This window comes from Ichthyophthirius multifiliis, assembly GCF_000220395.1.
Source record: "Ichthyophthirius multifiliis unplaced genomic scaffold scaff_1120509250386, whole genome shotgun sequence".
Taxonomy (NCBI): Eukaryota; Ciliophora; class Oligohymenophorea; order Hymenostomatida; genus Ichthyophthirius; species Ichthyophthirius multifiliis.
In genome coordinates this window covers 113,404-127,601 of record NW_004086788.1, presented here as the reverse complement: position 1 = coordinate 127,601, position 14,198 = coordinate 113,404, and the positions used below count along the sequence as shown (strand labels likewise).

The window sequence follows — 14,198 nt, the reverse complement described above, 5'->3', positions numbered from 1 at the left end:
AGAGGAAGAAATCATTTAAATAGATAACGATTTTTCTAAATCATAATTAATTTAAATCTGAGTATTTTTTTATAATTAATCGTCATCTTAAAAATTAAATATTATATTCTCATAATTCTAACTTTAGATTTTATGAGCTATTACATTTACTTTTTTAAAATTCGAATCTCCTATGATTTATTTCTTTTAAGACTTTTAAGAACTTGATAACATATTTGTATTCAAATTTGTTAGTTCATCTTTTTTAATTGAAATTTTTATATTTTTTTAATTTAATTTTATAATGTTATTTTTTTTTTTAATTATATAAATAAATATAAAATTATCTTTTTTACTATCTGAATTATTATTTTTTTAAGATTAAGGACTATTAGGTTATGAATTTTTTTATTTAAATGCTTTTTAATTTAAAGCATCAGTTTAAAATGTTTCAGGGGAATTTATTGTTTAAAGATATTCATTTTATGGTTCATATATATCTTTTTATTTATTTTCATCTTCTTAATTATAATCATATTTTTAGTTTGTCAAATCATTATCTTAATTTTTTATTTCATTTATCTCTTGTAAATCTTAATTACTCATGGACAACTTTATATTTTTAATATTCTTTTAAGTTATTGATATATAATTATATTATTTTTGTTTCTAATTTCTAAAGAATAATTAATTATTTTTTTAATTTATTTATGAATAATTAATAATATATTAATATATATATTATGATGTATTTCAAATAATATTTAATAAGATTATATATTTTTTATATTAATTAATTTTAATTTAATTTAATTTAATTTAATTTAATTTAAATCATAATTATTTTAAATTTTTTATATAACAGTTAATGAAATCAATTTTATTAAAATGTCATAATAAGAATTATATATTTTTTTTATTAATTAATTTATTATTTTTTATTATTATAAATATCTATTTTTTTTTTATACAATTAATTTAAATTTTAAATTAGATAATTTTTATTCTTTTAGTTAATTAATAGAATACAAAAATATATTTTAATAATAATATAAAATATTATTTATAAAATTATTAAAATATTTAATCAATACATTTTTTTTTTTTAAATTATTATTTATATTAGGATTAATATAAACTTAATTTTTTTTTAATATATTTATTTAACAAATTTTAAATAATTTTAATATCAAACTTATTTTTTTAAATAATCTTTATCATTTATTTATTATTATAATTGTTTTAACAATACTTTATTTAAAAATTTTAGATTATATTACTTTATTAAATTTGATTATTTTTCTAAATTTAAGTATTATATTCAATATGTATATTTTATATTAATATTTTTTAATATTTGTTTTTTAAACTTTCTTAAGATATATTTTTTTTTAATATTATCATTAAAATTATTCATTTACTTTTATAAAAATAAATATATATTTATTTTTTAATTTTTTATTTAAATAATTTATTATTTTAAATGTATTAATAATTTCATTTAAATATTATTATTATTTTATTTATTACACTGAACTCTTTTATTTTTTAAAATATATACAATGTGAGAATCAGAATTAATTATTAATTACAATTTTTTATTAATCTGTACAATAAAATTAATATTAACTATTGTATATTTTTTAAAATTATTTTTAGTAAAATCAACAATTTTTTTTTTCAATCAATTCAATATTTTTTGTTTTTGCGTTTTAATATTTTTATGTTCTAAATTTATTGAAATTATTTTATTTTTAGTTTTATCTTTAATTGAAAAATTTATTATGATTTTCTAAATTTAATTATATGATTAATAATTCTTTACCAAAATAATTTGTTAATTTTCTAAGAAATATTTATTAATTACTATATTTTATTTCTTACTAGTTTTTTTCAGCTTTTTCTATTTATTCTATTTTTAAAATTTTAATGATTTAAGTTTTTTCTTGTTTTTTATTTATTAATTTATTTTTTCAATTTACAATTTTTTTTTTACTTGTTAATTTACTTTCATTCATAATAACTTCATTACAACATAAACTTCAATTAACTGGTATCCGATTTATTTCTTATAGGTTAATAACGTATTGTTTATTAATTTAAAATACATTAAATCATCTGCATTGAATTTTATTTAGTACTTATTATATACTTTTATATCTTAGTATGCTTACTTTAATTTTTTTATATTTATTGAAATATTAATTTTAAAAAATTTATTTATTTATTTTAAAAGTGAATTTTGTGATTTTGATTAATCCCAAATTATTGTTTTTTATTTTATATATTTTGAAGATATTTCTAAATTGTATATATTTGTAAGAATAAAAAAAAACAAAAGAAATTTGTAATTAAAAATTACAAAAAAATATAAATAATTAAAAATATTTACCAAACACTTAAATAATTAAAAAATAAATAATTAATTAATATTAGTAAGTTATTTTTTCTAAAATATTTTTTTTATATTTCATATAAAAGGATTATTTTATATATTTACAAATTTCGATTTCATTAATTTTTTGAGATTATTTAGTTTAGTTTTTTTCTACGTTTTCGTTTAATTTAAACATCTCTTTTAGATTTTATTTATTTATAGACTAAAATATTTAACTTTATTCTATTCAATACATATATAATTATTTATAAAAAAATAATTAAAAAAATTACATTAACTTTAACTATTTATATCATCGTTATTTAAATCTAATATTTATGAATTGCTGATAATATTAGTTTCCAATTTTTATACTTAATCTAAAAAATTAATTAAAATAATTTTTTTTATTCTTATTTAAATACTAATATCAATTTTAGTTTCGGTTTATAAATCTAAGTTATCAAAATATTATATATTTTCTGTAAGAATAAATCCATCTTAACATTTTCTTATCCAAGGTGCCTCAGGTTTGTTTTCTACTAATTCAGGCTTTAAAAATTAATTTAAAAGATAATGTTTATAATAATATACTTTAAAGTTTTCAATCAAAGAATTATCAAACTAAGGTTTTATTGAAGGATATTCAACATAAGGTAAACAAAAATAAAGTTTTATTTTCTTTTATATGTTTTAAAATTATATATATATATAAAATTTTAGTTATTTTACAAAATATTTATATATTTAAAATTGTGCTTATTAAGATTTAAAAGTTGAACAAAATCTATTTTTATAAGGAAAAATTTCTATATTGCAAAGTTAATTTATTTAAGAATCATCTACTAATTAATAATAAAAAATAATCTATAATTATTATATATAATATAAATAGGTATATTACAATATTAAGAACTTAATATACTATTTTACATTTCATCATATAAAATTTAGATAATTAAATCTAATTATTTAATTATTCCTTCATTAGGTATTATTTCTTTCAATTGTTACAGTTATTTAATAGCTTATTTATATTATTTCATCATAATAAAGCAAGCTGCACAACTATAATAAAACTCGTAAATATTATAAGTTTAATTATCAAAATCAAATTCATAAAGTTTATTATTATTATTACATTCAACTCCTTTAATTTATATTGATTTTTGAAAGTTTTTGATAGCTTTAATGAAATTTCCAGTTTAGAAATAAAACACAGCTTTGTAAAATACTATATCAGACCATTTAAAAAAAAAACCACTTTTTTGTTTAGTTATACTTTTAATTTATTAAATTCCCTCTTTTTAACCCTAATAGTTTTTTTAACAAATAAATGATTTTAAGCTTTCCAAACATATTTTATCAATTGAAATTTCCTTATTATTACTATTCAATTAAAGTAAACTATCAATATCTTCAATAGTACTTGTTAAATCTTTCATTGCAAAATAACATTTTATTCTAAGCAATAAATATTCTTCATTTTTATTTATTCCATTTATATTTGAATAAGCTTTTATAGCATCTTCAAAAGCTCCTATATTAAAAAGTAAGTTTCCGGACCATAAATGTATATCAGAAGAGTCATCTTCCTTTTTAATAGTTTTTCTTTTTATGTCAACATATCTTTATAAATCCTCAAATGCTGAACTCTTATCACCTGTTAATAGGAAGCATTTAGACCTATTTAAATAAGCATTAGATAAAGTATCATCTAAAGTAATCGCTATAGAAAGGTCACTTATAGCTGAATTCACTTAGTTGCAATATGCATTTAATAAACCTCTTACATAAAAATGATTAGAAATATTTTCTTGTGATTTTTCTATTGCTTTATCTAAATCATCGTTTATTTGTTTATATATATTTATTTTGTCATTTACAATGTTATTTTCAATTAAAAAAAAATTTAAGATAGCTCTATAATAATAAATATTAGCATTTTAGTCATTTAAAATAATTGCTTTATCAAAATTTTTTATTGCATTTTAAACATATTACAATTTTTTTTAATGACTGTTTTTATTTATTAGTTTATTGCCAAATTTTACAAAAACCATTCCTTTATAAAAAAAAGGCTCCATTTTTTTTGGTGATATTTTATTAGCGGAATTAAGAAGTTTTATTGCTTTTTCGAATTAGTTTTATGCACACGAAATAATACTTTAGCAAATATATTTATTATATATTGAACCTATGTCTAAATTTTATACGTTTTCTAAGTCGTTTATACATTTCTGATGTTTTCCTAAACAAAAATAACCATATGCCCTGTGTGTATATACTAATGGATGCAAAAATTCATTTAATGTATTTTTATTTATTAATTCTGTTAAACAGTGAATTCCTTCTTTATATTTTCTTTTCATTAAAAATGTCACTCCATCTGTAAAAATTGTCAATATTTTTAACTTTTTATTATCAATATCTAAATAATTGGCTCTTTAAAGGGTATAATAAGCTTAATAATAATCTCTAAATTAAATTTTGATTTTTGCTATTTCTTGAAGTGATTTTACAATTGCTTTGCTTGAATTATTATATTTTATTGCTTATTCAAAGGAAAGCAAAGCTTCGTTTAATTTGTCTTTTTTTATATATTTTTTAAATATATATCTATATATAAATGTATTTTATTACTTTCTTTTATTAATAATATTCCTTTAAAATAAAAAGCTTCTGAATTAGTAGGATCGCTTTATAAAAGCTTTTTTTAATTATTTATTATTAAAAAATAAAATAAATAAAACTAATAATGTTACAGAATTTAGATCATTTCTAGCTTAATCAAAATGTTTAAATTCAATATAACAAACAGCTCGCTTTTGTAAAGCAATTTTGCAAATATTTTAATCTAATTTTATAGTAAATGAATATATTTCTATTGCTTCATTAAATTTTTTCAAATGTCTTAGACAATCAGCCTTTCCTATATATCCTAAGCCACAAAAAGGCTTTAGTTATATTGCCATTTCAAAATCTATTATTGCTTTTTCATATCTTTTTGTTTTTACTTAAAGCTTTCCATGATAAACATATGCATCATAATATTTTGGATAATACTGTATTCCTTTATTTAGCTTTTTTTAATTTATTATGTTTTGATAAAAATATAAGTAAATTTAATTAATTTTATAAAAATAAAAGTATTTCTTTATTTGATTTTAAAATTATATTTTACAATTTATATGGCAGCATTTAATTAATTTATTTTTTTATAACAAATAGCCACTAATAAATAAATATTTCTTCTATAATCTTGCTGCTTTTCAATTAAATCACTAAACAAATCTATAGATTTTTAAAACTTTTCAAGCTAGAGATAACATATAGCTTATAAATACTAAGCTTCTTATAATTAAGGATCATTTATTAAAGCTTCTTAAAATTGTAATAAAGCTTAATTAAATTCTCCTTGCTTCATTAGTTCTTTCCCTTTGATAATAAATTGATTTTGCTTAATATTTTCTGATTTATATATTTAAGAAAAAATCAGTTTTCGTTATCTATAATTTGTTGGAGATTAATATTAAAAAATATCTTTTTCTTATCTTAAGTTTTCAGTTTATAATTATTTGCTTTAAGAAAAGTCTTTAAAATATTTAATTAATTACTTCTCTTATTAATGTTTTGAATTGCATTTAAATGTTTTGTTATTTATTTAATCTTTTACAAAATTTTAATTATAGATGTATGACTTCCTTGGTGTTTATAATATTTTTAATTTAATTTTATTTTATTAACTTTCCTGGGTTTAGTTAATATTTTATAATTATTAATTTTATTTAATCTAATCTAAAATTTAATATTACTTTTATGTAGCTTATGTTGAAATCGATCGTTTATGTTTGTTTTAATAAAGTTACTTGATATTTTTAATATTTTGTTGCATTTTTAATTATTATTGTTAACTTTTTTTTTTTTAATTATTTTAATGTATTTAATTAAATTTTAACCTTGAAAATGTATATACATATTATATTTTATTTCAATTAACTTTTTTTAATATTTTAATAAAAAAACATATTTTAATTTTAAATTTTTATATATATTTTGATTATTTATTTAAAATTAGCATTATAATTTAATTATATTAATGTGAATTTTTAAAATAATAATATAAATATATTTATATAATTAAATAAAAAAGGATATAAATATTTTAAATTTTATTTAAATATCATTAGATCATCTATGAAAAAAAAAAATTATGAAAATTTTAATATTGAAATATCTTATAATTTATGATAGATAAAATATTTTTAAAATATAAATATAGTTGAAATATTTCAATCTAAATTTAATACATTATAAGTTATTATAAAAATCTAATTATAAAATATTATATAATTTAATTAAAGTATAAATAATTTATATAAATATATATATAAATGTATATATATATATATATATATATATATATATTGTAACTAACACTATTTATTATTTACTTAAATTATTGTTTTAAATTTATTTATTTATATATATTTTTTATATATATATTTAATTTCATCTATATCTATTAAACAAATATTAATATTATTATTTATATATTTATAATTCATAATAAATTTTTTTAATATATTTTTTTTAAATTACATAAAACATTATTTATTCAACAAAATTTGCATATAAACTATCTTTTAATTTTAGTAGGATTTGAAGTATAAATATTTTTTTTATTTTTATAGAAATTTTAAATATATTAATTATCATAACTATTAATTTTAAAAATAAAATATTATATTTACAATATTATATATATTTTTTTTTATACATTTCTATACTATTCTGAAATATATATATAATTTGCAGATTCTGAATATACAATATTTGGATTTAGCCATTACAAATCTTTAATTTCATCATCTTATAATTCTATTTTATATTTTATTTAACTTTCTTAATCTTATTATTTACTATAAAAATCTATTTAATTATTATAATTTAATGGAAATGTATTATTATTATTTAATTCATAATTATTTTATTATTAATTATTATATGGCTGTTAGATAATGTTTTATATTTAATCTTTTATATTATTTTAATCCTAATTTAAATTTTCTTATTTTTATTAAGCATTTTATATTATTTACAGATTTACATCTAATTTTTCTGAATTAAATGATTATGAACTAAAAACAGAAGAAAAATGCTGATTTTTATTTATATTTTTATTTTTATTTTAAATTTTATTAGATTTATAAAAGTCATTTAATTTTTTTTATTCTAAATTTTAATAAAATTATCCAGGTTTATTTAGCTTTTTCAAACTTTTAATTACTACATCTTTTAATTGTTTTTATGTTATTTTTAAATCCTATATAGATTTATTAATTTATTTATTATCTAAAAATTTTTCATTTTAAATAGATTAAGGAGATATATTATTATTAATAGATTAATTAGATATATCATTTTAATTTAAAGAAATAAAATCAGAATTATTAAATTTTAGTTATTATTTTAAATTGTTATTCATTAATTAATTTTAAATAAAACTTCTTTAAAAATATTAAAATTATTCTAATAAAAAAAAAATGTTTTGCAATATAAAAAAAAATAAATATATAAATATATAAATATATAAATATATATTAAATAATTTATTTTTATTTAAATATTTTAAATAATATAGACATACAATATTTTAATTTTATTAATATTTTTATTTATTTTTTTAAATTTTCTTTTATTTCTTATTTTTTTATTTCATAAAAAAATTTTATTTTAAATTTATATTTTTTTTATATTAATATCATATTTATATTTTAAATATATTTTAATTTTTTTATTAATCTTATTTTTTTTACTATATTAATAATTATTTTTTTTAATTGTATGATTTATTATTTTTTACAATATTTATTATGAATTTATTTTATTTTTTTTATTATAATTTTTTATTAAAAATAATTTTTTATATATATTTTTATATAATTTTCTTTTAAATATATCTTTTATTCAATATTTATCTATAATCTATTTTTTAATTATAATCTATTTATTTTTAGTTAATTTATTAATTAAATTATTTTCTTATGAAATCCAAAAATTATTCTACAATAAAGTTTTATCTGCATCATAATCAAAAAACAGTTCGTTTCCAGGAGGTATAAAAAATTTAGCATATAATCCTAAATGATAATCTCCTTTTGAATAAATATTTTTGGCATAACAATTTTACAAATTAAAACTATGATTAATAAATCTACTCTAATAAAATAAAAACAATCAATAATTATAAATTAAAAATACTTTGTTTCCAAAAAACTTTGAGTCAGTAAGTTTTTCATAATCATTTTTAATAAAACTATATAATTAATCAGATTTAAACCAGCTTTCTCTGATAATTAATTCATCCTCACTAATAAGCTCTCCTATATATAAAACTACTAAACAATTTTCATTTATTGGTTAAGTATTATATAATCCTAAACCGTTACAAGCTGAGGAAACACCTATAACTGTTCTCTATTTAAATATAAAAAAATTTAATAAATTTTAATTAAATTATTAATATTAAAATTGAATTTTAGAGAAAACATTTTTTTGTGTTAAACAATACTTAAAAAAGCATATTTCTGAATTAATTAATAATTTAAATTTAAATATATTATTTTATTTTTATATTTTTATTGAAATATCTTTTTTACTGCTTATTTTCTGTAAACATATTCATTATTTTCACATCTGTTCTTTTTTTCACATCCATAGCACATATTACAAATCTTTTTTATTTTCAATTTTATTAATATATATTATTTTTAAAATTTAATACTTCAGGATCACATTCCATACCTAAACTAAAACAAATACAAAGGTTTGTTTTACATTTTCCATTAATACAACGACATCCTTTTTTTCTTATTTTACAATCATTAATATCACAACCACAATATATATCACAAAATCCTCTTTCAGCACATCTTTTTTTTTAATTTTTATATTATTTATGATTTATTATATAATATTTAATAACATGCAATTCAAACACTAAATATCAGATGGTTAATTATAAAAATTATAATGATAACAAGGTTCGTAATATTGTAACTTATTATATATATTACGATTACTATTTTTTTTTAATTTGGACTTTGACTTTTTTACAGATTTATTGTTAAAAAAATTATTTTTATTAATAATTATTCTAATCAAATATACAAACATTTAATTACAATTATAAGATAAATCTATTAATGATATTTTACAAGGATTGTAAGAAAATCGTTATATTCCTTACTCCATATATGCTTTTTAAAATTGATTATCAAATTCATTTTGATATTTATCTGAAATCAACTAAATTTATATAGTTAGTATATATATTAAACTTATTTAGTATATTTTAGTTTTTTTACTGACTAAAAATCGTTAATATTTAAATTTAAATAACACTATTCTGAGCAAGCACTTCCTTAGTATTTTATATTTTTTAACAAATAATTGTTGTAAAAATCTTGGAGTTTACTTATTTATTTTATATCATTACTATTAAACGTTTCCGGAAAATAAAAATTAGTATCCTAAAAAAATTTGTTATATAAAAATCTATAGAAAAAGTAAATTATAATAAAAAAATATTATGCATAAATATATTTATAAAAAATTGAGTAAACTTATTTCATTTAGTGTTTTTTGCAATCATATAAATAACATCTTTGACAAAAAAAACTTTTAAAAGTAGAAGTTATTGAAGAAAAAGTAATTACTTCGTCATCTATTGTTATTCCATATTTGTATTTTATATGACTATCATAAGTTAAGTGAATATTATCTATCCTATAAAAATATAAATATATTTTTTAAAATTATTACATATAAAAATATTTATTTTAAAAAAATTACCTTTCTTAAAAACTTTAAATTTTTACATTTTCTTATTCAAAATATTATTTTAAACAAATGAAAATTTCTTTATTAATATCCTTTTCAGTATTATTTATTAATGAATATATTATGGTATTTTCGTCTTTTTTTTAAATTTTAAAACAAATTAATTTTATAAAATTTAAATAGTTTATAAAAACAATGTTTAAATTTTATTACTTAAATCAACAACTAAATTATTTGCATTTTTTATTATTAACCATTCTTTTAGTATTTAATTTTAACTTTTTTCTTAAGAATTTTTAATTTAAAACTCATTAATAATATTGTCATCATTTTCACAATAATTAAGGCAAGGAAATAGAAAAGTCATTACTTCTCTTGCTACGATATTTTTAGTTATCAATATATAATTAGAATATTAGTTTTAATATAGTAGTAACTATTAGTCTGAATTTAAATTAGTGTAATCAATTAAAGGTTAAATTTCTTTGTTTTTACTTTGTTTAAATATCTTAATAAAACTCGTCATTGATTTTTATGTATTTTTTTGATGCTCTTTCGCCTTTAATTTATTTGATATACATATCGTTTTCGCTGTCTAAATCAACTAAGATATTATCTTGTTAAAAAATGTTTCATTAAATTATTTAATTTTTAAAATTTTGTTTTCTATTTCCGATTAATAATAAGTTATATTATGATCTTAATCCATTTTTATATTTCGCGGTTTTATAATATTTTGTTCAAAAATAAAAATTACAATAAATTATATTTGTCCAAAAAATAAAAATATAAATATATATAATTCCGATTTTTTGCAATTTTTAGGTTTTAATAATATTAAAAAATTTTCATATTTATTTTTAGATAAAATTATTAAAAATTTATAATATTTGCTCAAATATTTTATATGTATTAATTTATTTTTAAATGTTTTAATTTTGGCTATTAATCTTATATAAATATTAAAAAATTAATATATAAAAGTTTAATATATTATGACATATATATTAGTAAATATATATAAAAAAATATTATTTAATAAAAATATTATTAAAAATATATCTATTAATAAAAATATATTTAGTTTTATAATAAAAAAAATAATTTTATAATAAAAAGTAATCAATGTTTAGCCAAAGCAAATCCAACTCTTTTATTAGCTTAATCAAAATGAGTGTAATATTTATGAATAAATGAATCGCCCAAAATGAAAGCTTAAGCAAGAGGACCAGGCATATCTAATCCTTACAACCCAAGAACACATTAACTTTAGGATCCAGAAGTAATCTAAATGATATAATCAGCAGGTTCTAAGATATAATCATCGCCACCAATATTAAAAGTAAGGTTGGGGAATTCAGAAATAGTAGAACAGTCAACTTTTTATTTTCCTTAATTAGGTAATTATTTTTTCATTTCTTCAATTACACTTTTAGGACCAACCATAACAGAAGTGCCAGTATCTACAATAGCTTTTTATATTTAATAAGTTGTGTTTCCTAAAGCAACTCTATCAACATCGATAACCCACCAAGCTTCTAGAGATACAGGATAATATTTGAATGGTGTTGCAGCATATTATGGATCAAAACCACCCAAAATTAAACGAGAGCCTTCTTAGCCAGCTTTGTTTGTCAAGAAAAAGGCAAAAGATCCATCTTAAACTTTTCCTTATTCAATAAGTTTCATGAAAACAGGGGTTGCATTATCAACTGAAATCTTAGGGTATGCCAAACCTAAAATACCGTCAAATTTACTAACTAAGAAAGAAAGGCCTTTCATTGATGTAGCTTCTCCAATAGTAACATTTTAGGCTGTTAACCCTCCTAAAATTATAGTTTCTTAAGTCCAATGACCACTTACTCCTCCAGACCCGTATTTAATATCAAAATGTGTTCCGTTCTTACCATATGTTGATGATTTTGTCTTATCATATCTTGTATGAAGTCTACAAGCTATTGATAATATTCCACATTCGGATGAGGGAACCCACAAGTTAGATGAACCAGTATCAAATATAACTTAGAAAGATTATGGAGGTGTTCCAATTTAGACTTCCCCGTAATACTAAGCGTCCATAAAGTTGTTTATCTTCACCTCAGGCCAATTTTAAGACAAATGATTTGGTAAAAATTTTTATAAGATATATTAATAATTATTTGTTAAGTAGTTCAAACGAAGAATTTTTTGTATATCGTTTTCTTAGGTTTTCTTTACTGGTATTGTCACGAAAGCTGTCGTTAAAGCTATTATTAATGATATTATTAAAAATTATTTCATTTTTTTTTTGTATTTATTTAAAAAAAAAATTGTTTTCTTTTTTATTTAGAAGATAATTAAAATAAAAATATAATCAAATTTCAACTTGCTGAAATTTAAATATATAAGAACTTTTTTTCTATTATTGATATATATTTTTAATTATTTTTGGAAAATAATTAGAAAAATTAAAAATAAAAATAAAATTGTAAGTAATATAAAAAAAATTTTTATATTATGGCTAAAAGGGTATATACAAATAAATATTTAATTAAAATTTAATTTTGTAAAAAATGTTTATTTTTCAACTAAAATATATAATAAATCAAAATTTTTAAATCTATGAAATTTAAATATGAAAGAAACAAATTTTTAAACTATATAATTTAATTGTTTATTTATTATGTATAAGTATATAAAATGAAATAATAAATATGAAATCAATATTAAAATTTATAATATACATAATTCAATAAGAATATATTTATATTCAATACAAATGTTATTTAAACTGAATAAATTATTATTAATTATAAATTAAGTTTGGATAGTGTTTAATTATTTTAAATAGTTAATGAAAATGTTTTTAAAAATAATAAAAATAAGCTGTCTTTTATATTGTATATTTTATATAATTCTTTTTAATATTTTATATTAATTCTTTAAGTGTTTTAAAAATATTACATATAATAATTAAATTGTAATATAAATATTTATTTTTATCCTTTATAAAATAACTAATAAATAAGATAAAAAAATTAAAATAAATTAACTATAATATGAAATCTTATCAATATTATAATTTTTCAGAATCAGATGATGATATTTAAGTAAATATATATTTTTGTTTAAAAAAAATCCATTACAGATTAATTTTTTTAATTTATCAATTGATAAATATGAATAAATAAAAATAAAATATAAAAGAAAAATAATAAAAAGAATACTAAAGTAAATATTGATGTTTAAAAAAAGATATCAAAATTCCAAGAAGAAAAAATTCGCGATAAAAATAAATAAAAAGAAAGTGAACCTGAATAAAAAAAAGATTAAATGAATGCAAATGATATTATTTAGTAAAATAAAACGTTAAAATATAATATAGATATATGTCCATTTAATGGAGTAATTTCAGCTGAATTGTTAAATCAAATGTCATATGATGAATAAAAAATATACAAAGTTGTTGGCGAAGATAAATCTTTTTTTACTTGTGGAGGTAATTTATCATAAAAAGTGAGAACTTTTAATGAGAAGCAAAAAAACGAAGGAGAATATTTAAAGCTAAAAAACTAAATAAAAGAGCCTGTAAAAAAGCAAGAGGAAGAATAAAAACAAGAAAATTATATTTAAGAAAAAGAAGAATAAGAAAACGAAAAATAAGCAGTCTTTTTTATGTTGATAAAAATAATAGATATTTTTTATAAGAACAAAAGCGTTAATTTACATGTAAAAGATGTAAAAAGTATGGCCATTAAGAAAGAACATGTATTTTAGAGAAAAAATTAGCATGTTATTTTTGCTTAGGAGATCATTTGCAATATGAATGTAATGAAAAGACATGTGGAAAATGTAACTAATTAGGACATTCATGGAATAATTGTGAATTCATAAATGAATAATATGGATGTCAAAGATGCTAAAAAAAAGGACACTCTAAATAATAATGTGGATCTATTTAATTTTCTGATAGAGTATAATAATTGCAAGAATAGAATAGAAACTTTTAAGGTATTGA

The 14,198-nt window shown here is 16.2% G+C and overlaps 3 protein-coding genes across 3 annotated transcripts, besides 24 other annotated features; all 3 read right to left on the bottom strand. All coding sequences in view use genetic code 6, as the record gives it.

The window, feature by feature from the left end:
• Window positions 1–761: 761 nt before the first annotated feature.
• Window positions 762–810: a microsatellite.
• Window positions 769–812: a microsatellite.
• Window positions 813–880: 68 nt separating this feature from the next.
• Window positions 881–948: a microsatellite.
• Window positions 883–960: a microsatellite.
• Window positions 961–1,009: 49 nt separating this feature from the next.
• Window positions 1,010–1,063: a microsatellite.
• A 244-nt stretch (window positions 1,064–1,307) lies between these two features.
• Window positions 1,308–1,378: a microsatellite.
• A 52-nt stretch (window positions 1,379–1,430) lies between these two features.
• Window positions 1,431–1,464: a microsatellite.
• Window positions 1,465–1,934: 470 nt separating this feature from the next.
• Window positions 1,935–1,973: a microsatellite.
• A 476-nt stretch (window positions 1,974–2,449) lies between these two features.
• IMG5_070720 (hypothetical protein) lies at window positions 2,450–5,927 on the bottom strand (the record flags this gene model as incomplete). The annotated part of the gene is made up of 6 exons (XM_004036728.1): window positions 2,450–3,165; window positions 3,273–4,553; window positions 4,614–4,946; window positions 5,000–5,066; window positions 5,122–5,439; window positions 5,541–5,927. Coding segments are annotated over 6 exons (3,102 nt in total), but the record flags the coding sequence as incomplete, so codon positions are not given.
• A 778-nt stretch (window positions 5,928–6,705) lies between these two features.
• Window positions 6,706–6,743: a microsatellite.
• Window positions 6,732–6,784: a microsatellite.
• A 43-nt stretch (window positions 6,785–6,827) lies between these two features.
• Window positions 6,828–6,865: a microsatellite.
• Window positions 6,866–7,318: 453 nt separating this feature from the next.
• Window positions 7,319–7,361: a microsatellite.
• Window positions 7,362–7,520: 159 nt separating this feature from the next.
• Window positions 7,521–7,559: a microsatellite.
• Window positions 7,560–7,724: 165 nt separating this feature from the next.
• Window positions 7,725–7,786: a microsatellite.
• Window positions 7,787–7,924: 138 nt separating this feature from the next.
• Window positions 7,925–7,959: a microsatellite.
• Window positions 7,960–8,010: 51 nt separating this feature from the next.
• Window positions 8,011–8,066: a microsatellite.
• Window positions 8,067–8,084: 18 nt separating this feature from the next.
• Window positions 8,085–8,134: a microsatellite.
• A 107-nt stretch (window positions 8,135–8,241) lies between these two features.
• Window positions 8,242–8,371: a microsatellite.
• Window positions 8,327–10,441, bottom strand: IMG5_070710 (SET domain protein; the record flags this gene model as incomplete). Its single annotated transcript, XM_004036727.1, has 8 exons — window positions 8,327–8,344; window positions 8,621–8,836; window positions 9,019–9,093; window positions 9,144–9,291; window positions 9,609–9,667; window positions 10,078–10,147; window positions 10,214–10,293; window positions 10,415–10,441. The coding sequence occupies 8 exons, from the start codon at window positions 10,439–10,441 to the stop codon at window positions 8,327–8,329; spliced, it is 693 nt and encodes a 230-aa protein (XP_004036775.1).
• Window positions 10,442–11,102: 661 nt separating this feature from the next.
• Window positions 11,103–11,140: a microsatellite.
• Window positions 11,141–11,213: 73 nt separating this feature from the next.
• Window positions 11,214–11,279: a microsatellite.
• Window positions 11,214–11,281: a microsatellite.
• Window positions 11,247–11,281: a microsatellite.
• On the bottom strand, window positions 11,279–12,495 carry IMG5_070700 (hypothetical protein; the record flags this gene model as incomplete). The annotated part of the gene is made up of 1 exon (XM_004036726.1): window positions 11,279–12,495. A coding segment is annotated over one exon (1,170 nt), but the record flags the coding sequence as incomplete, so codon positions are not given.
• Window positions 11,286–11,324: a microsatellite.
• A 1,315-nt stretch (window positions 12,496–13,810) lies between the features above and the next one.
• Window positions 13,811–13,844: a microsatellite.
• Window positions 13,845–14,198: the final 354 nt, after the last annotated feature.